This window comes from Rhinolophus sinicus, linkage group LG07 (genome assembly GCF_036562045.2).
Source record: "Rhinolophus sinicus isolate RSC01 linkage group LG07, ASM3656204v1, whole genome shotgun sequence".
In the NCBI taxonomy this organism is placed as follows: Eukaryota; Metazoa; Chordata; class Mammalia; order Chiroptera; family Rhinolophidae; genus Rhinolophus; species Rhinolophus sinicus.
Genome location: NC_133757.1, coordinates 109,215,815 through 109,243,440, shown reverse-complemented (window position 1 = coordinate 109,243,440; position 27,626 = coordinate 109,215,815). Strand labels below are relative to the sequence as shown.

General features: G+C 44.3%; 1 protein-coding gene and 1 long non-coding RNA gene across 2 annotated transcripts; both read left to right on the top strand.

The window, feature by feature from the left end:
• The first annotated feature begins 4,458 nt into the window (after positions 1–4,458).
• POU4F2 (POU class 4 homeobox 2) lies at positions 4,459–8,060 on the top strand. The gene is made up of 2 exons (XM_019730717.2): positions 4,459–5,041; positions 5,482–8,060. Exons 1-2 carry the CDS (start codon positions 4,757–4,759, stop codon positions 6,421–6,423), a joined length of 1,227 nt encoding a protein of 408 aa, XP_019586276.1. The 5' UTR covers positions 4,459–4,756; the 3' UTR covers positions 6,424–8,060.
• A 4,976-nt stretch (positions 8,061–13,036) lies between these two features.
• On the top strand, positions 13,037–19,584 carry LOC141572827 (uncharacterized). Its single transcript, XR_012498319.1, has 3 exons — positions 13,037–13,132; positions 14,520–14,602; positions 19,402–19,584. It is a non-coding gene; the product is annotated as an uncharacterized LOC141572827 (long non-coding RNA).
• Positions 19,585–27,626: the final 8,042 nt, after the last annotated feature.

The window sequence follows — 27,626 nt, the reverse complement described above, 5'->3', positions numbered from 1 at the left end:
CCCAAGCCCTGTCTACCTGAGATCGAAGTGGTGTATGAATAAGGTCACATCTGTCCTTTAAGAAATCTTCCTTGCAGTCCAACTCAATTCTGTTTGAAATACAAAGAAATCACACTGTCTTTAATGGATTAAAATTTAATAAAACACATTAGGTCTGGTAAAATATGAATGCACTGCTTAAAATTTTAATAGTAAATTAAGATCCAGACACAGGGGAGGAGACAGTGATTTCTCCCTTTGGGATGGCTGCCAGCCAATTTTGGGGTGAAGGGGTTGCCTACTGCAGGAACCCCGCTGGAGAGCTTGGGTGGAACCTCCAGTGAGTCCTGGCCAGCCTGGAGGGAAGCTGGTCACATCTGTCCGCTTCTGGCAGCGGATGGGACAGAAGCTATTGTCAAACAAAGAGGCTTGGCAAGAAGAAAGGCGCTCCTTGTGCAGTCATACAGTTGATCCATTTTCCATTTCTCGGCATTAAAAAAATCACTTCGTTGTTTTTGGTTTATTAAGTAGGTTTGTAGAGATGCCAACATAAAAGTATGTTGAGATGATAGGAAGCAGATTTCGGATATTAGGCCACGTCCTTCCACCCCAACTTTCCAGTTCTTTAGGTGGCCTCCACGTCCTAGGAGGCCGGAGTCCTTCTTCCTCAGTGAGCAGCTTCCTCACTTGCTGGAGCATTTTGCAGCAATGCCTGTGGGCAAAACCGAAATGGATTTTATTGCTATCACTGCAAAGACAACCCTGGAAGGAATGATTGCCAAGATTGCAAGTCGTGATGATGAAGGAAGAATTGCATTTCCCCCCCCCCAATGCAGCACAATCACTGCTATACATTTTTCACTTTGAGTGAGAAAAGGATAAATCTTACTCTGTGTTTTGTTTTCTTTCTTTCTTCTTCTTTTTTTTAATGTATGTTTTTTCCAGGGGAAGGGAATACAAGTAAATAAACTCCTGAATTGCTCTACAACTACATATTAATTTTACCTCAACTTGATAATTAGAGTAAAGGTCAGCCTTTTTTCCCCTGTCTCTAATTAGAGATATTACTGAGGACTATCTGAGAGACTACACAAAGTTATATTGAGATTAATTTAATGATATATGAATTTTGGCCATCAGGAAAATATTCTCCTGGGAGTTGTCATGCTTAAAATAGTTTCAATCAATAAACTCCATATCAAACAAAGTTTTTCCAGTCATTTCAACAGTGCCCTCCTTATTTCATGAATTTATTATATTACCTTATTTACCATATGAAGTGGTGACAAGTGTTTAGCATTTTGGAGATCAGTTGTCAGTTGCTATTAAAATCAAGATTAATTCATATTAACGATATGCATTTCTCAATACTCCCAGGTGACAACATACATTAAAGCAACTATTGCAAGTAATTAAGCTCAATGAAGGGGGAGGGGACAGAGAGAGGTTCATAATACCCCCAAATATTTGATTTTGCAATCCAAGTTCAGCAGACTGTTGCCACAATAATGCTTGGGAAACTCCTCAGGGTTGCTTTTCACTTTACATCTAATTAGGCACCTAATGAAAGAGAAGAATTTTTTCCCCCATGTGGTTTTTCTCCTTGATATTCTTATGCCTTTATTTAAACTCATAAACACACTGTTTAGGACGTGCAATACCCAAAAGTTTCTTCTGTGACTCAGTTAGTATTATAATCTGGGGTAACCAGGTAGATGCAGATGTTTGTCTTTCAGTTACTTCCCTCCTACTCTCACTAGTCATTCGGCCCTTATGCACTACTGGTAGAAAACATACCCAAAATATTTTAATGGATTTTTATTAGGCTTTAGAGATGCTCAACAGTTTATACTAATTAGACCATCCAAAGCCTTTTGAAGATTAAGCAAATTGAACACCCATTGTTAATTAGAACATAATTTGAAGTTTGAAATTATATCACTGATGTAGCAGTCTAATTAGTATGACAATATGTTAATTGACCAGTGAGACTCAGCAACAGTGGAGTTTGGTGTGAACCTCTGAAAAGCTTGCACGAATATCCTCCCTCCTATACCGGCATTAATAAAAGATTTCTATAGACTTCAGGCTTTCCACGATGACATACAATTTATAGTACACACAATGCATTAGGCCATAGTGCTGCTCAATTTTTTCACTATTATGAAAACTAATAAATTCGTCAAGCTGAATTAAGCATACAAATCAGATGAGGCATAGCAGATTACACAGTGAAGCGCGGTGTCTCCCGAGCCTAAATGAAATTTCAATCTAATAATTCCTTCCTGGCCCAGTCATAATTTGTTTAGAGATGTTGTTCTACTTCTTTCAAAGCGCTATTCGCACTATAATTAAATGATACTCAAGCCTTTAACTTTGATTTATTTCGTTTCTCGAAGCTTGAGACAGTGAGAGCTGTACAATGTCATTTTTTTTTATTTCCTTGAAAATTACCCTGGCTGTTGTTGAGAGAGAAATTAAACACCTAAGCATTTACTTGAACCGTCCGGCGCAAGCCACTTTCATTCATGTCAACAGCCCTTCTCCAGCCCCCGTGTCCAGGCTTCTCTGGCTCATGCTCGGGATCACTGACGGTAGGAATCCCCTTCGGCTACAATTTGTTCTGTTCCTCCATATGGGGGAGGAGAAAGGCAAACCCCGGAGTAGTGCAGGAAAGCGCAAGGGGTTTAAGGACCATGGACAGAGCCCGTCGCGCGCGGTTTGCTGCAGCCTTCCCACTACTCTGGCGACTTGCGAAGACTATGCTCCTAACTTGAACCTGCCATCCAGCCCAGCTGAGGTCAGGGGTGAACGGGCGGCTCCGTATTCGCTGCAGCCGCGGGGCTTCCGGGCACTGACCATTCGAGGGCTCCCCCTTCGCCACGCTCCTTCCCATTCTGTTTTGTCCCGTCGCGCGCCAGCTCCACTCAGGCCTGCCGCCTGCTCTCGCACCTGCTAGCCTTCCCCAGGCACCGTGTGCCTGCACCTGCTCCCAGCCACCCCTGTCCGGGTTGGGCCACCCGCGGGCTCCAGCGTCCGGGTCTCAGGGCCTCTCAACCTCGCCTGCACTCCTTCCGCGCTCCGGTGAGGTGACAGCAGCCCCCGACACCGAGGAAAGTAGAGAGAAGACACCGGAGCGAAGCGGGGAGGAAAGAAGGCGGTGTGTGTGAGTGTGTGTGATTGTGTGTGTGTGTGTGTGAGAGTGAGTGTAGGAGAGGCTTGAGAGGTTGTCTCCTTCTTTTACAACTGGAACAGTGTGTGTCCACTTCAAAGAAAAGTGGTCCCCACTGGGACAAAAGTGGGAGCAAAGTGTTGGCTAAAAATAGGCTATCTCTGTGCTGAGTGACTGTGGAAATGAAGATAAGTGGGGCTTGTGCCAGCCCCTGAGGGCGCGTGTGAGTGTGTGTGTGTGTGTGTGTGTTTGGGGAGTAAGGTAGGGGGTTTTCTGTAGCACATGCGCTCTGTGATCTCCGGCCCTGCCTCTCTCTGTCAGTTGCCCCTTCCTTCTTTGACTGTGGTTAATGAAGAATAATAAATCCAGTGTCAGGGTTTGCCAGTGGATCCGCCCAAGACCCAACTCACACTGAACTGGATTCAAGGAGGAGGAGGAGAAATATCCGGAGGAAGAGGAAAGAGGGTGGAGAGGAGTGTGTGTTGGTGGTGGAGCTGGGGGAGTACACGGGGACAGGGGGCGGGGGTGGGGAGGTGGGGGAGTCGCATGCGCATAGGCGACCCAGGACGGCTCCGCGACCGTCCAATCCGCTGAGAGCTGCGAGAAACCCAGTGAGAGAAAGCCCGGCAGCCCTGTCGACCCCATGTCTCTTCGGCCGAGGGGGCGCAAAGCAGAGCGCCAGCCGCTGCGCGCACCAGGCGGAAGCGCAGAGCAGCGCGGAGGATCCGGGTCAGCGGCAGCGTGTGGGTTCTCTGCGGTGACCGGGAGCCAGGGAGCAGGGTCATCTGAGCTGCCAGGAGGGGCGGGCCGAGTGGGGGCGGAGGCCTGGAATTTAGCGGTAAGCTGGAGGCGGGGGAGGCAGCCAGGTAAGAGGAGTTCCTAGTAGTCTAGGAAAAAACCCACCCGAGGTTGGCTTGGTCCTCAACTTTATTTAGGAGTTTCTTTTCCCCACGAGGCGGGAACTGGGCGGAAGCCGGAGGGGCTGGAGACCAGTTCCTAGGTAGGAACTGCTCCGCGACTGGAGCGCAGACCTGGCCAGTGGGGTGGGGTGGAGTAGGGGCACTAAAGTAAGTAAAGCTGCGGGGAGCCGGGAAGGGGCGGTGGCATCAGAGAGCGGGCGGGGGCTGGAAGGGGAGGTAGAAAACGCGGCGGGGAAGCGAGTGTCAGGAGAGCTGAAAGGACCCGAGCCTGGAGGGAGCAAGGAGCGAGGAGGACCGACGCTAGAATCGGAGCGGGAGAAACTGGCGCTTCCTGGCAGGGGAGGGCGGAGGCGCGAGGGAGGGGGTGTAGGTGGGGGCGGGGGTGCGGGGGCAGGCGCGGGGAGAGCGCAGTATAACTCCGCGGCCGCGAGGCGCGGGGGCAGTTGCGGGCGCCGGGGTCTGCAGCCAGCGCCGAGCGGAGCCCAGCATCTTCTCAGACTGACGGCGGAGCCAGCAGAGGAGCAGGTACCCGGGGCAAAGCGCGCCAAGCTCCGAGAGGCGGCGGGTGAGCGAAACTTTGCATCGCTGTTCGGCGCCCCCGCTCTCGCCCAGCACTTCTCAGGAGGATCCCGGCAGCCGGGGTCAGTGCGTACGCTACGGACAAGCGCCCCCGAGAGCTGGGAAGATGATGATGATGTCCCTGAACAGCAAGCAGGCGTTCAGCATGCCGCACGGCGGCAGCCTGCACGTGGAGCCCAAGTACTCGGCGTTGCACAGCGCCTCGCCCGGCTCCTCCGCGCCCGCGGCGCCCTCCTCCAGCTCTCCGAGCAGCTCGAGTAACGCTGGCGGCGGTGGCGGCAGTGGTGGGGGCGGTGGAGGCCGGAGCAGCAGCTCCAGTAGCAGCGGCGGCAGCGGCGGCAGCGGCGGGGGCTCGGAGGCGATGCGGAGAGCGTGTCTTCCAACCCCACCGGTGCGTATTTCTGCATAATCACCGCTTAAAGGCACATTTTGACAGCCCCCTTTATCTGCTTGATGTTTTTTTCATGTCTGCACAGCAAATCACCCCACACCCCTAACCAATTTCCACCCCCTCTCTTATGTATTCAGCGGGCCTTTCCTATCATATTAATTTTTATGACCTGGGGTGTTGCCCACGCGCGTGTTGTGTTGTTTGCAGGCTCACTTTCCTCCTCCTCGTGCACTCTCGGCTTGGCTGGGTGGCTTCCTTTCTCGCCTCCTTACCAGCTATTTTCAAGATTATTAGTATTACTATTAATTATTATTATTTTAACGTTCTGAGGATGTTGTAGGCGCGGCGGCAGTGTGGAGCGCGCGCGGGCCAGGGCTTCCGGAGAGAGTGCGCACAATTCCCTGCTGAGCGTAATGTGTGCCTTTTACTTGCAATTGCAGAGCAATATATTCGGCGGGCTGGATGAGAGTCTGCTGGCCCGCGCCGAGGCTCTGGCGGCCGTGGACATCGTCTCCCAGAGCAAGAGCCACCACCACCACCCGCCCCACCACAGCCCCTTCAAGCCGGACGCCACCTACCACACCATGAACACCATCCCGTGCACATCGGCTGCCTCCTCTTCCTCGGTGCCCATCTCTCATCCGTCTGCGCTGGCGGGCACGCACCACCACCACCATCACCACCACCACCATCACCATCAGCCGCATCAGGGGCTTGAGGGCGAGCTGCTGGAGCACTTGAGTCCCGGGCTGGCCCTGGGTGCCATGGCCGGCCCCGACGGCGCGGTGGTCTCCACGCCAGCTCACGCGCCGCACATGGCTACCATGAACCCCATGCACCAAGCAGCGCTCAGCATGGCCCACGCGCACGGGCTGCCCTCACACATGGGGTGCATGAGCGACGTGGACGCCGACCCCCGGGACCTGGAGGCATTCGCCGAGCGCTTCAAGCAGCGACGCATCAAGCTGGGGGTGACCCAGGCCGATGTGGGCTCCGCGCTGGCCAACCTCAAGATCCCCGGCGTGGGCTCGCTTAGCCAGAGCACCATCTGCAGGTTCGAGTCCCTCACGTTGTCGCACAACAACATGATCGCGCTCAAACCCATCTTGCAAGCATGGCTCGAGGAGGCCGAGAAGTCCCACCGAGAGAAGCTCACCAAGCCGGAGCTCTTCAACGGCGCGGAGAAGAAGCGCAAGCGCACGTCCATCGCCGCGCCCGAGAAGCGCTCTCTTGAAGCCTACTTCGCTATCCAGCCGCGGCCCTCCTCCGAGAAGATCGCCGCCATCGCAGAGAAGCTGGACCTTAAGAAAAACGTGGTGCGCGTCTGGTTCTGCAACCAGAGGCAGAAACAGAAAAGAATGAAATATTCCGCTGGCATTTAGGAGACCCTTGGCCTCTCCAGGGACAACCCCCCTCCCTATCCCCTCTTTTCCCTCCCTCTCTCTCCTGCCTCTTTTTCCCCCACTTTTGGCAACCAGAAATTATTCCAGTAAATGTGAATCCAGAGAAAGCGAGGAATGGAGAGAGAGAAACTGAGCCCCAAACCCGGTGAGAATGTGAACCGACTTCTCAAAGGAAAGAAAAACAAAAGAAGGGATTTGTCAAGTTGTAGCAAAGTTGTCCCTTTCAACATCGCCCCACCCGGAAAAGGCACCTCGACTAATTCAGAGGAAGTCTGGAGCTGGCTGTTTGCAGGAAAGCAGATGAGACAGCTTTTTGAAAGGCCCCCAGAATGATCAAGTAAGATTCGTTTTTATTCCTACAGACACCCTTGTTCAAGTTTAAAAGTACACTTTGCAGCTATTTTTCAGAAATAGAAATTGATTCAGGACTGAGACTTTAAACTAGAGTTGATGCTTAATGTGATAGAGACATCTCTAAAGTATTTTGAATTTTAAAAAAAGATGGCAGATTTTCTGCATTTACACTGTATATTATATATATATATTTTTATTGTGGTTCTTACCCCTTTCTTCCTTCTCCGAAGTGTTAATGCTTAAGAAAGGAGTTGCGCCTGCTGTGTTCACTGATCTTGAAAGCTATTATTAGATTATTGCCGAACAACCCTCTGTAAATTATTAATTTATCTCTCTAGCAACTTAATTTGTGCACATTCTAATTAATTAAACTTCTTTAGTCTAAAAACAGGAGGGAAACGTATGGTTAGTGAAGTTAACATTTTTTGTTTGATGAGTTTACTGAATTTTTATAGCTTTCCTTTTATGCTGTGTTTCCTTTGGCCCATTTGTATATTCTCACTTTGAATGAAGATTGTTTTCTCATTGTTTTTACTGGTAGTGTTCTGATTTGTGAGTTGACACTCAGTAATGGATGTCTTAATCGTGTAGACCTGATTCGCTGTCTAAAGTATTGTTTACTTCTTTACATATTTAATGGGGATTCCCACATTGTCTCGCTCCACACTCGCCCTTTTACACACACACACACACACACACACACACACACACACACACACACCTCTAATGGAAAAGAAGAAGTGAAGCAGTTGGAAGCATGTACTTGGTGTTTGTACTTCCAGATTCTAAGATTTCACCAAGGTATTTCAGTCTTCTAGTTTTCAATTGCTTTGTTGACTACATTTTAACTTTTACAGGAATTCTTCAGTTTTTCCTTTTGGAGGTTTGTTTGTAGAAAAACTAATTTGAATTATAAGAAAGACAGTGCACTGCTTGTAAATTCACATGGTTTGGTAGAATTCTTTTGGAACAAAAAAATTAGGTACATGATGACTGGTACCTTATTTATTGTAAATATTTCATTCAAAATGATGCACATATAGATATATTCTTACAAATTTTGCTGTATTGCTGTTCCATTTGCGGCTCTCTGAAGTCTTGAGTTCTGTATATGACCTGCTTTCTTGTTTTTGTTAATAGATGATTTATTTACTATAGTAATGTATTATTTTTGGTGTTGTTTGATTGTCTTTCATTGAAGAGATGATTTTAATGTTTTATTGGCAAAGTATGCTGCTTTTCCATTAAAATATGCTATTAAAATTAAATGGCGTTTAAAATGTGATGTTTTTCATCATTTACAAGGGAATTATTCTGATGGGAGATTTTTAAAAGCAGAAACACATTTTGACGGTTTATTATGGAGTGGTTGTTATCAAAGTGTGACTTGGATTTAGTAGGAGGTGGTTCTCTAAGATAGTATAAAAGAACAAGGTTTTTAATAGCCTTCTAATAGCCAGAGATGACCTCACAGGGTGCTTTGTTTTTCTGCCTAGATCAGATCGAGATATTTGGCTCCAAATACCTCCCTTGGAGTCCTTTCTCCAAACCTGCAATAATTCTGCAAAGAGAATCTTTGTGAGCAGAGGTATTGCATGAGTTCAGTTTTCAGCAGCATTGGGAGACTGGGTGTGGCAAGAGTCAAGGCCTGGTTGGGGAAAGTAGGACACTGTGGTTGAAGCCTAAGGACTAGCCCACCACAGTTCTCAGTGTAGTCACCACTCCTGGAGAGCAGTGCCGCAAAGCCAGAGAGGAAGCTCCTAGGTTATGGGGTTGTGAAGTCAAGTCAGTTTTCTCTCTTCTCTTCTCTTCTCTTCTCTTCTCTTCTCTTCTCTTCTCTTCTCTTCCTCTTCTCTTCTCTTCTCTTCTCTTCCTCTTCCTCTTCCTCTTCCTCTTCCTCTTCTCTTCTCTTCTTTCTCTTCCTCTCTCACAACCTTTAAGGAAACTCACATTCTGCAATAGGCAGAGTGGGGTTGAGGAAGAACTCTTGGTGGTTAGAAGGAGCAAAAGTTTGCCCCCTTCCTATGACTCACCCAGACACCAGAGTTGCTGGAAGTCTGTGTAATGGTGGTCTGGCACAAAGAAATTCTTCCCAATTCATACACAGACTTTTCTTTTTTCTGATCCTAGTTTAAAGATACTTCCTTACCCATTTTAATAATTTTCAGACTTCCTATAACAACTGCACAACATATTAGGTTTTCAAAGTTTTTTTTTTTTTAAGGAAAGCTCTGGTTTAAATATTTGCATTATTAATGATGAGAATATCATATTAATCTATAGGTCCAACAAGAAGACAGAACCAGGTCATCCTCCAGGGGTAATTCTGCTAACCTCAACTGTGACTCTTCTAATATGTAACTGTCTTGAGGTGTTTCTTATTTTTGAGCATGAGATTAGGAAACATCTCATGAGTCAATAAAAATTGTTATAGTGACTCAAGTTGGAGTTAAATGTTGGAAAACTGATTGTGATTTTCAGGCATAACAAAAAGAGTTGTGAAAATTGGGTGGATAATGGGTGGAGGGACTTCTTTTTCTATAACTGAAACAAGAAGAGACTTAAGGAAACAAAATCCATGTGTCCACTTAGAAATAATGATATACATTGCATAGATGCCTAAGGAAATATTGAAAGTTGTAGAGATTTAAAAGGTGAATTCAGATATAGTGATATTGATGGTTTAATTTTATTCCTGCATTTTGGAGGCTGAAAAATCCCTTCTTCCATTTCATCCCTATTCTTAGATTTCGTTTTCCTGAATGTCTTTTCAAACAGCCAGCCTCCAGTTTCACTAGGCTGAGTACTGGTTTCAGCACCATGGATAGTAGCCACATGACTCAGCCCCACTCCAAGTTTGACCATGCAATTCTAGCCACCTGGAGAACTTTTTGCTTGCTTACTTTTTCCAGAGAGGGGAAAATGAAATAAATGGCTTGAATGTGTAGCAAATCAGGCTTGCTGATCTAGGATAAAAAGTATCTTCAGTAAATAACACCCCCTCCTTCCTGTATATGGCTGTTATCTTAGGGTCTAGGATATGTGCATTAAGAGAAAGGGGAGTCAGTGGGGGAAGACAGAAAAGTGTGCTAGCTTTCTTTCTACAAATATGACAACTTTAAATAAAGAGATAAATCATGTGGAAGTAGTAGAAATTGAGAAATATATCGAATATAAATAAAATAGGTGTCCTTTAGAGTGCATTTTGAAGTACACGATAGCTTGTCTATATGCATGTTTGTCCAAGACTTTTGTGAGGAAAGTAACATAACAGCAACTATCCATTTACTTCAACAGTTGAGAGTAAAGGCCTGTATTCCCCCACATCCCATTCACCAAATGTTCTTTGTCTCCCATGTGTTCCTGGACTTTCAAAACTGTATCACATTTTACGTTTGTCTTCTCTATGTTACTATGAGGGGGGAAAAAGAAAAAAAACAAAACAACCTCTCTTGCCTACAAGATGGAAACTGTATCCATTATTTAAGCCTGCATATGTGTGTTTAGTTTATGGGAAAAGCAGAATTTTAGAAATAAACACATTCCCAAAGTTTTTATTAATGAAAATTGCAAAGACATACCAAAACAAACCTGAGAGATTTGGAGAGAAGAGGATTGGTCTTAAAGAAGAAATGAAAGGTAAGAATAGAATGAACCATGTACAAATTGTTGAGAAATATCCATTTGGTATTGACTTTCAAATAGCAAATTGAGACTGAAGATCTTCATCACATCCATTGGCATTCATGACTCATTTTGAAATTGTGTTTGCTCAAGAAAAAGATAGTTTATGTATTGACCTAACAGCACACCCAGTCATCTCAATTTGACATTTCAGAACTGCATAGTTTATTTTTTCAACTTCTCTAAAGGCAAATGATCCAAACTTTTTGTTCAATGTGATTACCTAAACTAGAATGGAATTAATGACTAACAACAAAGACCACGTAAGGCCTGGTTGAAATCTATGCACTACAGCAATTGGATTATAATATTATCTGGAAAAATGCAGTTTCCTTTGGATAATTGACATTAAATCAGTTGGTCAAGTCTTTATCAGATTAAGTTTCATTGACACATAACTTGGGGGAAAAGAATGAAAATAGAAAAAGAAAATGAAATAATTAAGACTTACATACAATGTAATACTTCCCTGTTTTCTATAAAATGTATTTTAAAAACAAATAACAATACATAAGTTGTTTCACTATCAAAAGACAGATTCTGGGACCTCTGTTTGCCAAGAGAATTAGAATTAGGGGGCTGTGGTAAAATGGCTTATTTCAAACTTTAAATGAATCAATTCCTTTTGATCTATTTATCAGGGAAGCTCTTGAGATAGAGGAAAATACATTTAAAAATGTACTTGATTTTCAAAGGTATATTATTCAGAGAATGAAGCTCAAATTTTTCTAGGCATGCCATGACAGTCAAGTTTAGAAATTCATTTTTTCAATTGTTTGGTGAAAACAGTTTATATCTCTAGGTAAATGGTCCACATTAGAACTCAGAACTTCACTTTTCAGTTGGCCTTGGAGGGAGGGAGGGGCTGCAACAGAAGGAGGAAAAAACTTGGATTGTCATCCTGATAGGACAACAGGGAAGACAAAGGCTCCAGATGATTATGATGATAGAAATATTCCTGAAGTCTACATTTGTCAGGAGACAGATTTATGGCAATGAGGGAAAAAAGTCACTAAATTCTCCCTGCTTTGCCCCTTTAAAGGAGCCATTCCCAGTATTGAAAGGCTATTATGAGCGAATTAATAAATTACACAGCAAATTATTAAATCCAGATAATTACAAGGAATAAGTAAGTAATCATTAGTTATCTCAGCTAATTACTGTGGGTCAGAGCCAGCCGGAATGTGAAATCCTCCTCGGGAATTGAAATTAACTTTGCACCGTGAGTCTCTCTGCTTGACATCCCCAGTCTGTAGGCACATGGCAGCTCCCTTGTGAGCCAGTCTTTCTATTTAACTTGGAGAGAATAGAAATAAAATTAAGTGGCGATGTGATAATAGGAAGCTGCTCAGAAAGCAAACTGTGGGTTTTATTCGGTACTTTCAATGCCTGGAGATGAAAAGCTTTATTTACACCAGTTTCAAAAAAATTTAAAGCGCCCTTGTTGAGACGGGCTCCCTGAACACACACACACACACACACACACACACACACACACACACACACGCTACAGTCCTATGGTGTGACAAATTAATAGCATATGAAGAAGGCTCAAAAAAAGCCAACGTTTTTTGAGGGAGAGGGAGAGGGAGAGGGAGAGAGAGAGAGAGAGATTGGGGGGGCAGGGCAGCAGTGAGAATGAAAGAAATAAAATGAAAATATTACCCTGCTTTAATCCCACACTCCCACACAGTGGAAAGGCTGTTGAAAAGTGCAGCCTGGTCTAATAATCTGTTTGTTTTGTTTGGCTAACAATATGCTTTCATCTTGCCACAGGAAGAACCAGCTTAGTGCAAATGTTGTCTCTTGTTGATCTTTCGCCAGATGCTTCAAGAACTGATGTCACTTATTTTTTTTTTCATATAGCATCACTTTTTGAAGCCAGCCTCCAGTACCCTGTCTCCCTTCACTCCCACCAACCCCCACCTCCCCACCCCAGGCCTTCTCAAAGGGCAGAGAAGACAGCCAAGCCTGGTGCCTATTGGAAAGTAGAAAATGTATCTGTGTGATAATGTGATTATGTGTATCACAGGGTTAGGGAAGACTGGACATACGAAGAAAACTGTTGTTAATATATTAAAATGAGGGGGGATCTAAGAGCTTTTTTTTTTATCAATTGCAATTAGATGGACAGTCTTTCCGCTCATTCCCTGCTCTAGTCTGGGATGATAATAAAAATTTAATGAAGCCTGGGACGAGCAGAGAGCTCTGTCTAGGGACTGTGGAATAGAATATTTTAACTGTACATTTATACCAACTGTCTGGCTTCAAAGACGTGACTGCTTTTAATCTCGAATTAGAAAACCACAGACTTGAAATTAAATATTAGATACCCTCGGATCCCCTTCCTTTCTGAAATATTGTCACGACTCTGTTTTCCTCCATTGGCCGGTAACACACGTCTCTTAGGTCTCCAATTACATTTCCGTGAATAATAGATGGCTTTGATAGGAAGCACTATTCTGGTGCTTTTGTTTTTGTTTTTTAAATAGAGTTAATGCAATATTAATTGGCTGTAGATGTTATAAGAATGCACAGCCCCCTTTTCAGGAACAAATCCATGAAATAAGGATGCTAGAAAGAGCGAAGGCGAAGGCTTTCCTCCAGCCCAGGTCACTTCTTTGTGGAGGGGACCTTCTTAGCGCTTTGGGTAAGTGAAAGAGCCCTGAGTTCCGCGGCCCTGGCTGCACTAGCTCTGCAGTCAGGAGACAGGAGTACCCGCGAGGGCGGAGGTAGAGAAAGGGAACAGTGAGTGTGAGAAGCAGGGCACGGGGACAGCGATCACCGAGAGGCTTTCCTTGCTTTTCGAGGCTAATGCTTCGTGCTACCTGATCCTCGCACCCATCCTCTGCTTACTATCACTCTGCACCGCCGGCTTTGGATTGCGTGCCAGCCCCAACTCCCCTCTCCTCCAGGTTGGGGTGCACGCTGGTGAGAGGCGGGTGGGGAAGGTTTGGAGTCCATAGGGTTGGGGGGTGGGGAGCAGAGCGCCCACCCCCGCTGGACGAGCGTCAGCGGCCCCGCGTGGCCCCTAGAGCCTCCGGGAGCAGGCGCCTTCCAAGGCGCATAGCCAGGAACCCGCGAGAAAGAGAGGCCCGGGCGCCTCGCCCCCTTACATTTTACTAATCACGTCTATTTAAATTCTAGCGCGGTCCGCCGCGCTCTCACCGGGAAAGCTCTGGAGAACCGGACCCATCAATTATTCTGAAAAAAGAAATCCCAGACTACAACAGGCTTCTAGCCTGCGGGAGGGAGGCGGCGGGAGGAGGTGGAGAACCTAGCCCCTACCCCTAGCCCCTCCTCCCCGCCTTCTCTGCGCGGATCCCTTGGCGTACGCTTAACTTCAGGGTTCTGCGGCCCAAGGGAGGTAGTGCGCCTTCTGAGGGTTTGCGCTTTTGTGGGCCGGGAGGCGAGGTGGTGGGAGTGGGCAGGGACTTGGCCTCGCTATCCCTTCAATCCGTGGGGAAAGATTTCAGTCTCGTGCAGCCAGATCAGATGGATCACCGTTTCCTGGGCTGTTACCCACTTCGGCATCGCCCCCCCACCCCCCTGCCCCCGACTTTTTGCCGGTTTCTTAATGCGGGCCGAGTGGTTGGGGGCTGCTGGGTTCGGAGAAGTCTCTGCTTAGCCTTCCTTTGCTTCACAGCCATGCAAGGATGGGACCTTGGGGACAATCTAGTTCAGAAGCCTTTTAGGAACCTCGATTTAAAGTCCTCTGGCACGCACCCCCATCCCCATTCAAGCATCAGGATGCCCCGAGGCCGAGCAGCAAGCTGAGCGCGCAGCTGGACGTGCAAAAAGAACGAGTTCCCTCTAAAGTAGGGAGGAGGGTGAGCCTGGCTAGTAATTACTGCCCCCCCAGCCTCACTCGCCCCCACCCCTGCACTGGATCTGCAGCCATTATTCCAGCTGTCACTCGGCGGAAAGCAAGCGCCCTCCCCCATCCCCAGACTTCTCTGCAGCTAACAGAAGCTTGCTCCCCCCCTCGCCCTCCCATAGTGGGTCGTGGTTCTTAAATTTTTGTTATAATTTTTCAGAAACACTACTTCTTCCTCTTTCTCCAAATCTTCCCATTTTATGGACCTTGGGAGCACATTCAAAGTCTTATTTTTGTATATTGGTAAGTGTCTTTTTGTTTGTTTGTTTTTGATGGGGGGGGGTTCTCTTGTAGCTTCTAGGTTTCCCTGAGTAATTTGAGGCAACAAATAAATGAAAAGTATGTACCCAATAATTTTGAAAGAAGCCAACTGGTTTCTGGAATTCTTATAAAATGCCAAAGCAGTCCTGTTAAATCAACGGGACTTGATTTTAAAAAGCCAAGTTACTGATGGGTTTGTAAGTGACTGAAAAGCTTAAATCAACACACTCTGGGTGAGTGGCTGGGGCAGTGTTTGTATTCTTGGAATGAGGGACACTCAGGTTGGTGGGCTCCTCGGGAGATGGAGGGTTAATACACCCAGGGTCAGACAGTCCTGCTTTCCCATGTGCCACCGGGGCTGTGCTAAATGGCAGTCTACATATCTGCATTTTGGCCAACCAGAGTGGAGCCTCCTTGACTCCCAGAGATAGAGTAGGTCTTGGTTTGGGTAGTTATTGGCCTGGTGAGTGATGTGATAAGGTGCGCGTGGGGGAGAGGGGTCCTTCCTTTTGAAAAAAACAGTCACCTTAGGCTCTAAGTTCAACAACAGTCTGGGGCCCAGATAAGTAAGGGTAAGATTTCCCAGGAAAGCTTGGGACTTTGGCCAGGATTGGTGCTCCAATCCTGATCTCTTGCTTTCCTGGTTATAAGCCCGTGGGCTTTTATTATTTGCACCGGGGGTGGGGTGGGGAGGGTGGAGGTGTGGTGTGGTGTCTCAGTCTCGGTGGACAGAGACGTCTGAGGCCAGCCGCAGTCGCAAAAGCAATGTCTGTGTTTAAAGGTGCGCTAAGAACCGGCCTGAGCCAAATTACTTGACAGCTTGGAGGAGGCCGCCTCTGGCCAGAGTGCAACGGCGCCCGCGGGCTTGGCGTGAAGCCACCCTCGGGAAGAGAGCGGAGATGCTCTACTTCGATGGCATTTTCCTCGCAACTCGTCATCCGGGTAACACAGACGTGGATGGTTACAAACAATGCACAGGCACACTCAGAGCCAGTCCCAGGGGCAGGATTCTTTGGTGACACTTTTCAAACTCACTCAAAATCTCTCCTTCTGTATCTAGTCAAGACACGTGATTCACCTGGGAAGGTGCTTGAGACTCACCTCTGAGCGTCTTTTTTCAATGCACCTGACGGGCTTTGACCTTCTATTTGCCACAGGTGTCCTTCCTGCCTTCCCACAGATCCCATACACGGTGTCTTTTGGCGGCAGCACCTTGCACTCCAAAGGTGGAAGCAGTTTGTGACTTCTAGGGAGTACCTGGGACCAGACCTGTAGCAGGGGTGAGGGGTGAGAAGTAGATCCAGGGTTCCCTTGGGAATTAGGCTTCAGGACTTTATGCTCTGAGCGCTACTAGGCTTCCTGGTGACTTCCAAAGGGGGCAGTCTGGCTACCGGTCTTAAGTCCTATTTTGGTGCCAACGCAGAGGTTCTAAGTAACCAAACACCCGAGCTAGCTAACTTTCCGTCTCAGTATCTGGAGTGACCACTTCCTCACCTGGAACTAGAATGAAGGCAACTGCTTTCTCCTCCACCTCCTGAGTCTTTGGTCTTTGGGGAAGAGGGTGAGTGGGGAAGAGAGCCCAGCCCCTGACTGTTGAGCTAGAACTTCGGATTTCTTCTGAGAGAAAGATCCCGTGGGGCTCACATCCTTTAATTAAGCCTCTAACTTCCCTGAAATGGTCCTAAATGGGTTAGGTAAGAATTGGTGGGCAACTTGCAGTTTATTTCATCAACTTTTCACTTTGCAGCCCTGAGAGCTTTTAATTACAGTATTGTCAGAGGGGCCCATTCTTCCATTTCCTAAATCATTTCATTGATTTTCCCCCCTCATGCTGCTTTCCTTTTCTGTAAGACAATTCCCCCCACCCTTGGGATTCACTTGGAATTTGAACAAGAAAAAAGAGGGAGTATGAAGGGGAGATGGGTTCGTGGTTAATAGGAGAGTGATGTCTACCTTTCCCCGGGGAGAAGCAATACACAGGATGACCACATCTGTCCCCTCCCTATCTAGACAGGGGAGCCATGTAAAAGAAAAGGGAGCTATAATAAAATAGAAAGGGCATGGCAGGCGGAAACCAGACCAGCCACTTGTCAATAGGTGTTCTCAAGGAGAGAGGGGGTTCTCAGGAGAGAAGCCACGTACCTGTATAACTGGCCACTAGTTTTGGTAATACGGTAAATAAAACCGCAAAATTCCCTAAAAGTGACAGGAACTGTACTGGGCAGGAGGGAAACGTGGAAGAATAATCAAATCAAGCTCTCTGAGTTGAAAGGTAGCAAACGCTGCTTTTCATTCTGAAAAGCTCAACCACTTTTCCTCTTTCAACTGAGTGAGACCAGTTTTGTTCTTTTGTTAGTAACATAGCTCTAAGTTTTATTATTGGAAAAATAGTTTTTACAATCCAGTATCTAGTATCAGCACGGAGCGGCAAATGGCCAGTGGAGAACAGAGAGGAGCAGAATTTTGCTGTCAGACAAAATGAGAGGCGAGGCTGTGCTTTCTGCTTGCTCCCATTGCTACAGAACCCCACACTGGTGGGGATGTCCAGATGGTCCCCACATGTGCCTTTGGTGCTAGAAGTGCATGGAATTGGGAAGAAGGGTTGGAGGGAGGAGTAGACAGATTTAATGGAAGATGAGAACGATTGTATTTATTGTCCCCCAATTTAAAACTACTTCAGAACTCAGTAATCACAGTAAGAAGCATCCTTGCTCTCCACCATTCAACTCCTGGCTATTAGGTATCAGTTACTGCAAGATAAAATGATTTAATCAGTCTAGGAGGAATGTCTTCAATGCTCAACCCCTCACCCTTCCTTGTCCCTTCCCCCGCTCCCCCTGCCTGCCCTCTTCTCATTACTCTCATCTCTCAAATGGCTTGGACGAGGAAATCTTAGAAGCTGGTGTCACTGGTAGCTCTCTGATTGAGGCAGGATTTCTGTATCAACTTTAACATTGCCCATGAGTTGCTTATAAAAATGATCCCCACAAATCCATATATAGCTTGCATGTGTAAGGCAGAGAAAAGTACCCTGAGATGTAGTAATGCTTGGCTTTTCGGTGGCAGAAAGGCTGAATTCTTGTTTGTCTGTAATTCCTAATAAACCATTGACAAGTGAGAGTTAGATGGTTTTCCAGGTTTTGAAAACTCATTCTTACACAAACTATTTACCCTTGTTCAGGAAAGGATGCTGTGTCTGAAACTACATCCAGCACAGCTTTAAGCAATCTGAGTGTTACACAGGGCGTTTGTCCCAGCTGACGCCAAGTAGACGTGATAAAGCAGAAACTGGACGCAGGTAACACCATCGTAGGGTAACTCCTTTTCCAGGCTTCCCATTAAGCATCAGAGCAGGAATAGGTTGGAAGGAAATCAATTTTAAAAATCAATCCCTAAACCCTTTCATAGACTCTGATGACTTGAGACTTAACACTTATAATGTGGGAGGCGTAGAAGGAAAATAAAAAAGCAAAGCCACAAATGTCTCCTCCAACTTAAACTGGGTAGGTATTAAAGTTCCTCCACCCTTTCCTATTTGAACTCCTTCAGCTCTCAAATTCTTTTCCACTTTTCTCCTTCCCACCTCACCACTACCATCATCATCTTTCTCTCCTGCCCTTCCTCCCCCTTCCTCTTCTCTCCCTCCTCCTTTTCCTCCCTTTCCTTCTCCCAATCCTATCCCTTTCCCAGCCCACTCTTGCAGAACCTGAATTGTGTACAAAGCTAGGAATGAGATCTCAAGCGATTTCACAGTGAGAGGATTCTAAAAAGTGATCAGTAGAGCTTAGATCCCAGTCAAGTTGTCTGTGTCTGAGGGTGGTGCAGGGATAGGGGGTTAGGGAGCATATACTGCGGATTTGGGTCCCAGTGAAGGACAGAGTTGTGGCTATTCTGCGTGTGTTGGTGGGAGGTGCAGGTCTCACGGGGATGAGCCTGGATGTTCTTCTTTTGTGAACCTCTTTACGCCCATGCAGGAGATGCCAAGGGCATTGTTCCTCATTTGGTTGAAGAAGCAGCACATAGGACTAGAAGATAGCATGTTTACTACCTAAACACACTGATTTTTAGGTGGAAATGCCATCAGTTGTCTCTGCCCAATTCTGTTGCAGATCTATTAATCATATCCACAAGGATTGCCAAAATGGCAGGGCTCTCTTCGCTTTTCAGTTTATACAGAACAGAATCATTTACATAAAGTCCTTAAGGCAAATAACTGTTGGGGCTCTAATTTATATCTGATCGAAAATTAGCCGTCATTATGCGCTCCATTAGCAGCGTCTTTAATGTGCTTCTAAGCACCATTTGTCAAGCGGCTTGTTAATATCCTTCAAGTCTTTAAAGTTGAGAGCTCATTAAAGAGTGCGCTCTGTTATTGATGTAATTTAGATGAGTTTGGAAGAGCAAGTACACCATGCCTTGAATGGGCAACCTCCAGAAGCCAGGGCAAGGGGGCATTTGGTGACCAAGTTCACAATTCATGATTTCCCAGAAAACCCTCATGTTTCCTTGACAGCAGGTCTTGGGTCCTCCAAAGGTGTTTTTGAAGCCCCACTCCCTGACATGTGTGTAAGTCATTTATTTTTCTGGGAAGACTTGTGTTTACCTTCAATGTTTTGGGTTTCTTTTTTCCTTTTTTTCCAACTCATATTTACTGTGGCTCCTTGAACCTCATGACAAGGGGTGGGGAATATAGAAAAATAGACCCTGATCTAAGGTCCTTTATGAGAGAATTTACCTGTTTCCTTTCCCTTTTCTTTTTCACGCCTCCACCCCTTCTTTAGAACTTCCGGAGGTCTGCCCTTTATTCCACAGGGTGGAGGAAGTAAATATCCATTGAGAAAACTATAGGCCTAAAGATGGAGATACTGCCCTTGACCATATTTTGACTGAGGTACAGTAAACCCGCTTAATTATGTACATATTATTACATTATCTATCAACCATACCATCAGAAGAGCATAAAGGCCAATAAATTACCTCAGTTATTTATCTAAAAATCCATATATTTTGTCATTTTCTTTCTGGAGGAGATTGTTAGTGTAACATAATAAAGAAAACCATTAGCACAGCCAGAAAATTGCAATTGAGTGCAACAATAATTCCACTAGCAGGAATAAATAACAGTTAGAAAGCTGCATTTTGTCCTGGATTTTCTGGCAGGTTGTATTAGCCTCCTTTGGAGTTGAGTCTTGAGTGTATCTGTGAATCCTGCTATCAGGGGTTTAGTAAGATTTTTGTGCACCCCCCTCACTTCTAGATCTTACATTAAAATAAAAACATTGAAACCATTATGATTTTTGAACCCCACTTCTATCTCTACTCTAAATTCACTTCCCCTCCTGAGACCTTCTGGGGACTCAGAGATTAATGCAGGATAATTAAAGACATTAGGCATTTTATTTTCTCCTCTAAATTTCCAAGATTCTTTCAGCCTTCCACGCTTGTGTGTGAAGATGTCTCTACTTTATCTGACTGAAATAAAAATAAAACTAAGAGTTTAAGAACTGGACATGGGTGGGGGGTGGTCCAAATACTCAAACTCTACTCTGGATGCCCCCACTAGTCCTTTTACCTCCCGCTCAATGAACAATCTCATTTTCGTCATTTGCTGAACAGTTTATTCTTGCACTCACACCTTAAAAGAGTTCATTACATACACAGGGAGAAACAGAAGGGAGAAAGAAAGATATAATAAGATCAATCTAAGGACATATTGAGGTCATATAACAGCACAAATATTCTCAAGTGCTCTGTATAATGTGCAGTGGGGATTTTGGGCAGTTTTATTGTGTGGTAGAATCCTCATCTCCGTTGTTTTTTACAGGATTCCTCCAGGCTAAAGTAATAAAGCGAGTAATTAGAATGCTAAAGACAGATGTAAATAACAGGAATGAGACAGCGGTGACAGATGAGCGGCTGGGTCAGGAAAGAGCCCAGTTGGTGGAAATGACACCGTTTCTTCGCTCCCATCCCCTCCCCCACCCCATCCCCTTTTTCTCTTTTGGCCTCTCTTCCCTCCTAGCTGTGGCCTTAGGCGGCCGACCGGGGACACACCGGTCAAAATTGCACTCGGGAGGCGCAGCGCGGCTGCCATCTCCGGCGTCCAGAGCCTCGGGAGCCACAGACTCGCCCCACTGATCGAACGCCTGGCGGGCGCCAGGTTCTTCCCGGGGCCCCCTCCCAGGCCGTAAGGACTCGAGGGTCGCCGCGGTCCCTGCCCCGCAGCCCACGCCCGCGCCTTCCGACTGCGCCCCAGCCGTGGTGTGAGTGCAGCCGCCGCTTGGTCTTCCCACCCACCCAGCTGCCGTTAGGCCTTTGTCGTCCTTTCTCCCAAACCGGAGCCAGGAGGCCCTGGAGGTGCCTTCACCGCCCACTTGGGCCGAGGCCTTAGGCGGAGTCACCGAGCGCCTTTGCCCCCGTGAATCACAAGCTGAGAGTGATTCACTGGGCTTCATTTGACTCCCATCCAAGGCCACCCCGTGGAATCCAAATCCAGCCTTTCCTGATGGAAATTTTACAAGTTACCCCGTGCAGAACCAGAGAAAACAACTCGCCTTTTGACAAAAAGATGTAACAGTAGCAATTTGCCTTTCCCAGCCCTGACCCATCAACAACTAGGCACGTAGTAGGACAGCAAATATACTAATTCATAAATAAGCCTCATTTCCCTCCCAACCATTAAAATAGGCTAAGCAGTCCCGTCTTAGCCTGTTATGTGGAAGTTTAAAAATGTAAATGCTATTTAACCACCATCTTTGACATTAGAGAAAGAAGAATGATCAGATCTGATTCAAATCTCACAACAGGTCCTCTAGTCTCTAAAACCCCATAGATAACTGTCATGGTCTGGTTGCCAGAGCCCCTCTTATGCTTGCTTAGAAGAGCCACAGTCCTAAAATTGGGGCTTACTCAGGTTTGAAGGTTCATTTTAGGGAGAATGCCAATTCTAGAGATATGGCTGCCCAATGGAGGGGACATAGTTAAGGCCAGACAGAGGTGACCATGCATCTCCTTTCTATGCTAGCATTAGCATCAGATGCCTTTTTCGCATCAGTACTCTTTAGATTACATCAAACAAAACCCCCCAGAGTGAGCCAGACTAGACCCAGAGGCAGTTCTAATCTCCCCTGGTGATGGTGGTACTAGGGTAGGTTAGCAGGTGCTTGTGAAATACAGTGACATGTGTGTCAGCTGAGGAATTCCTCTATTACTTCCCGGATTATGAACATTAGTGATGCCTATCGGCGGAGGAAGACAACCATTCCTCCAGATTTTTAATGGAGGCTTGTAATTGAATAGGGTGAAATGAGAAGTATGTTTATCAATTTGGGTTTTAATTTTTAAAACCTAATCAATAAATATATTAGCATCATTTGGATCGATAAACGCAATGGATGCATCTCTTAACCTGTTCTCTGCCTGATTCAGAAGATAGTTTTGAGTTAACATCTTATTTTTAAACAACTATCTCTTCCTTTACAAAAGAACACTGGGAAGCATCTACGGGGTATTTCTGAAGTTGATGTTCATGGGACTGTTCCTCTTAGGCTCTTAGGCTACATCTATAGGTCAGATTGTTGTGAGGCTTTTGTTAACTCTATATGTAATGAAACGAAGTATTTCAGAGAGGCATAACTAAAGAATAGGATCGCTTTCCGGGATGAAACATTTATTAACATTGGTGGGTATTGGTGAGGGATTACCACAGAATTCATGGAAAAGTGGCAGCCTACTCTGCATGATATGTGCTTTTCTGTCTTCAGTAACTGGAGGTCTGATCAATTCTAAAAGGACTGACCTGGGAAAACTGAACTGGGCCTACAAGTAATGCCTCTGAAGAAACATACTGAATTAATGGGTAAGTTCCCCATTTATGTGTAGCCTTAGGTCTTGAAATGTAGGTTGGATCTGGACTTTTGGTCTGGTCATAGCTCTGATATTAATCTTCACTCATCCTCCTGTGAGGAAGCTTCACACATTTCGACTAAGAATCAGGCTGGTGCCGTTGCTGATGGTAGAATGTAGTAGTGGGAACAATGCCGTGGAGAAGGTTATAATGGAAATACGTGGTGTAGCTACATGCTGGGTGTGGATTCCTTCCTGCTAGTGACTAGAAATGGCTGTGACTAGAAATGAGAAGAAGCAGGGTGAGTGGTGCGAAAGAGTCAGAGGTCATGCGGGCTTGGACCACTTTTTGTGGGAAGTGAAACTTACTTCCTGATTTCCTTTTATCTTTGTGAAGGAGCTTTAGTATGTGTAGAAATTTTTTATGTAACAGAAGGTTCAAACATTAGGTTGAGACCCGTTGGTGGGTAAAGAACTTCGTTTAGTGGGCTGTGACCAGCGTCAAGAAACATACGAAATAGAATAGAAGCAATGTGCACCACATGTTGTAAGAACATGTTTTGTTTCATGAAACTTAGTTTTATTTATATCTGTGTGTTTATATTAGGCCACGGTGTAAAATGCATTTCGTACTGTGTGATTTAGTCAAAAACACTTGAAAACTGGCTTGCACCCGTCCTTAATGGTTTATCAGTTCCTTTGCCCATTACCTGTTATTTGTGCCTCTTATCTGATGCTTCTCTAATACTTTCTTGTATTGTTAACTTCTCATGTGTACATGTCTCTTCTGTCTAATTGAATTTAAACTTCTTCAAAGATGTGTATGTATATGTTAGGCTTCTTTGTGCACTTCTCGGTCTCCACTTGGTGTGTACACATACCTAATTGACTAATTTGGACGGCAAATGAAGTGGTTAACACATGCAGTCGAATCTGAGCTCCTCGGCTACTTTTTCAGGGACTCATTTCTTAACCTGTTCCCTGCCTCCAGTCTAGGCTATGTCATCTCTCCTTGTGACTGCCTCTTCTAGCACTTGTAATGCCTTTCTAACACTTACTGGAATTTGAATCTTTATGTGACTAGGCGATTTGTTTCCTCCACCCAGGGTGTGAACTTCATTTAAGTGGGCCAGATCTGTTGAGCTCACTTGTACCGAGCATGGTACTTGGCACCTGGTGGGCATTCAACTGGTTGACTGACTGACTGACTGACTGACTGACTGACTGACTGACAGGCTAAATGGTATAAAGAATAACCAGTTGTTTTGGCAGAGGTGGCAGGTTCTTTCTTAGTTATATCGGACAGATGTTTTGCTAATGAACATGGGATGAGACGGGAAGACTCAGAGCTAATGATCTGAGAGTTAAAATTTTGTATGATGCCATTATCTCATTCTTTTTTCCCCAATTATGCGAGCAGCACTCTATTTGGGTTTGCTTGTACCTGGCTATAGAAGTGCATCCATGTCAGAAACAGCCATGTGAGTGGCATCTGTGCAATCTTTGAATAACTGCTGTGGAGAAAATGGATTCTGTTGTTTGAGGCTCAATTTGTGACCTACACAAGAAATCTTTCTTGGAACTTGTAAGCTGTTTGTTCTTCTTGATAAACCAGTAGTCTTCTTTTTATTAGATAAAAAGGGCCGCTACCCTGGCAATTTCCCACTTAGCCTTGGCTAATAGTTAGAGCCTAAGATTTGGGTTAAAATGTAATAGATTTTTTTCAGTATATAGACTTTGGGAATATTTATATTCTTGTTCTCCAGCCTTTTATAACTTGCTTTTCATTTGTTTATGTATTTATGTATTTATATTTACCTATTTATTGGATTATGTGCTTTATTATTCCTATGTCAGCATACTAGAGAGGAAATGACATACGTCAGCTTTGGACTTGGATAGACCTGGGTTCAAATTCTAAAAAATTAGGATTGTAATACTTCCTAGCTATGTGGTCCTGGAAAAAGAAATCTGTCAGTGTCTTACTATTCTCATCTGTAAAATGAGACCAATACTACTTTCCTCAATGTTTTAATTTTATCTGAGCTATTAGTACAGTGTTTAGCACATTTTAGGCACTCACAAATATTAGCTCTTTTTCTTTCCAGTGATGGTGTGTGACTTCAAATCCTTTATGGGAGGATGTAAGTAAGAGTCATGATAATAAGGGTGTTTAGTGTATTAATGTTAATTTTTCTATTTTTATGAGAACTTGGGTAAATCACCTTGTTTCTCTCAATTACTTTATCTACAAAATTCAGAAAATAATCATTATCTATCATGTCAGAGAATTATTTGTTAATAATATGATGTATAAATTATTTGAAGATGCCTATGCATTTAAGGATAATCCTGAAAAGTCTAGAAAGAGATAAGCTGATATGCTGAGAATGTCATTTCTAGTTTCAATGTATTAATCCCATAAAAGTGTAGTTTCCCCCTAGTATTTTAAGTATAAGTTCATCTTATATTTCTTGAGGAAATTGAAGATAAAAAATAATTCACATTCTAGGCTATCCTAAGTGGTTATAATGTACCTAGGGGAACGTGAAACAGATGCTGCTTCAGCTATAGGGGTATAATGCTAAGATATTAGCAGTGGCTGTAGCAATATAATGCTAAGATTTAAATCGCAGCCAAATAGAACTGGTTAGGTAGGCACCAAGGCTTCTAGCAGAAACAGCAGAAACAAGGCGAATGCTAGACTTCTGGGATATTGATAAGCTGACACTGAGAAACTAGTTTTCGATGTCCTAGGTAGGCAGAAGTTCAGCATGAAGGTAGTTCAAAATATGACACTGTAAATGGATGCATAGGAGTGACATGAACAGAGTATTTTTCTCTAGTTTCCTGTATGCTTTTGGGGTTTCATGTATGACTCTAGGATTGAAGTTGTATTCTGGACGTCATTGCAATTTGCTGTTATATTCATGGTTTGATGAGATATGAGACCTGTGTTCCCCATACATGATGCTTTTCCCCTCCATCAAGATTCCTGGAATTACGATATTAATTAGTACATTAAACATTTAAATCATTAATTTAACAAAACTTCATTGAGTTTCAGGTATTTTGAAAGATGCTGAGACTAAAAGACATGTCTTATTCTTTAAAAGTTTACAGATTTGGGGGGAGAAAGACACCTGAAGAAAATGATGAGAGCTGTGGGGTGACATCCAGAGTGCTATGGCAATAGAAAAGCTGGAGCGACGAATTATATTTCATCGGACAATGATTTGCACTAACCCATTCTTCCTTCACTCCTGCAATATGCACCCGGACCTGAGACAGGCAGAGGAAGAACTTCTCTTCAGAGCTTGTTTTGGCCTATGTTAAAACTATAATTATTTGTTCAAGTGGAGAAATGAGATAACTCTAGTGGACGTTCAAGGTAACATTCCGTTTTGCCATTGAACTTTGCATGCATTTGCCATTTTAGTTAACGTACTTTTTGATACATTTGCTCTAGAATTTGAGGTCTATGCACATTTATTGTAAACATTCTTAGCTGAGTGAAAGCAATATTCTGCTCATTATCCCTTTATTGAGAAAAGATAATTTCTTTTGATTTCTAGAAAGCAGGATATTAGAAAACATTTTCCTTTCCTTATTTTACAAAGACGGTATAGTTTTATTTTTAGAATCAATACATTTTTGAGTAATTGAGGTTGTGAACTGGGCAACATTTCTCTTTTTCTCTTTTTGTGGTGCTAGGTAACTGTATGTATTTTCTGTGCTACTGCTTCAAAAACGTTTCCCTTTTATTATTTGCAAAATGCATCAGTTTAATATTTGGGGAAAATGTTGTATTTGGGGAGAAACAGCCAGTCTACACTTTAACAATTGTGATGTGAACTGTGATCATTTTGCAAGATGAGAACCTCGTAGCATTAATAACGTTAAGACAAGGATCGCATGTCAAAAAGCCTCAGTTATCTCTTTAAAATCTATTTCTTATTTGTTTTAATATACAATAATCTGGCCACTGTCTAATCTGGCCCCACATTTCTCAGCAGCTGGGGAGCTGGCTTTGGCAGTGGCAGCCCTGCAGGACTTGGCTGGGAGCCAGGCCACAAAAAAGGCAGTGTGGAAGTCGGGTGAGGAGAATTAGTTAAGCTTTTAATTAACTCACCCTTTCCTGTTGTAGGGATGTGTAGAGACTCAAGTCTTCAGTTATACTTCATACACTCAAACAAAGCCACACACTGACATAAGCAATAAAACAGTTTACTAAGCTTTATGTATGAGAGTACAGAGGTACAGCGAGGTTTTAAACAGGTACTCAGCAGACCCAGGAGCCTGCGAGCTTTTGTATAGATGCAGAGATTTGAGGACCCTCCAGGAGCTGGGCGCTCTACTTCAGAGCTGAAGGGCATAAGAGTGTGTAATAAAGGTAATTTGATCTCTATTTATTGTCTGGGGAGTTTAACAGACATGCATGCTATAAAAAATGATAGAAGTTGACTTCCCAGCTTTTATTTTTCAAACACAAATGATAAAAGTTTTAATTGGACTTTAGTAATTTGGTTTTAAAAAGTCTGTCCCCCTATTATCTAAAGGTAAACGACCTCCTTCCTTCTTTCACTTCTTCTCTCTTCCAATACATCCTATTCCTCATAAGAAATCCCCTCTTCAAAACTCTTTCTTTTCTCCTTAGCACAGATTTTATCTGAAACCTATTTTACATGACAGTGGTTATTGAAATTTCAAGCATATACCTACATTTTAGCAGCTAAAAATTTTCTGTAAAAATGTTAAATGAAAGTGATTCTTTTTGTTTTTAATACCAACATTTTGATTTTATAGCTGAGCTTAAAGGCTTAGTATATATAATAAGCACATTGGTAAACTGAAAAGGTTCAAATTCATCCTGTGAGAAGGACCCAAGGGAAAGAGAGTTAGCAAGCAGTAACAAAAGATGTTGGATTTACTGTATCCTATATCTTCAAGTACAGTAGGTAAGACTTTGTAAAAAGACTTCCAGCAAATAATAAAATGTTACAGCCAAAAGAACTTTGAGAGATGATTTTGTCCAAACTCCTCATATTATAGGAGCAGAGATGAAGAGAATTATCTGAGGTCACATAGCAAGTTTGCAGTATAGTTGGTACTAGCCTTTAGGTACAAGGGACCTTTATTACGTGTCTTTTCAATTAGGATA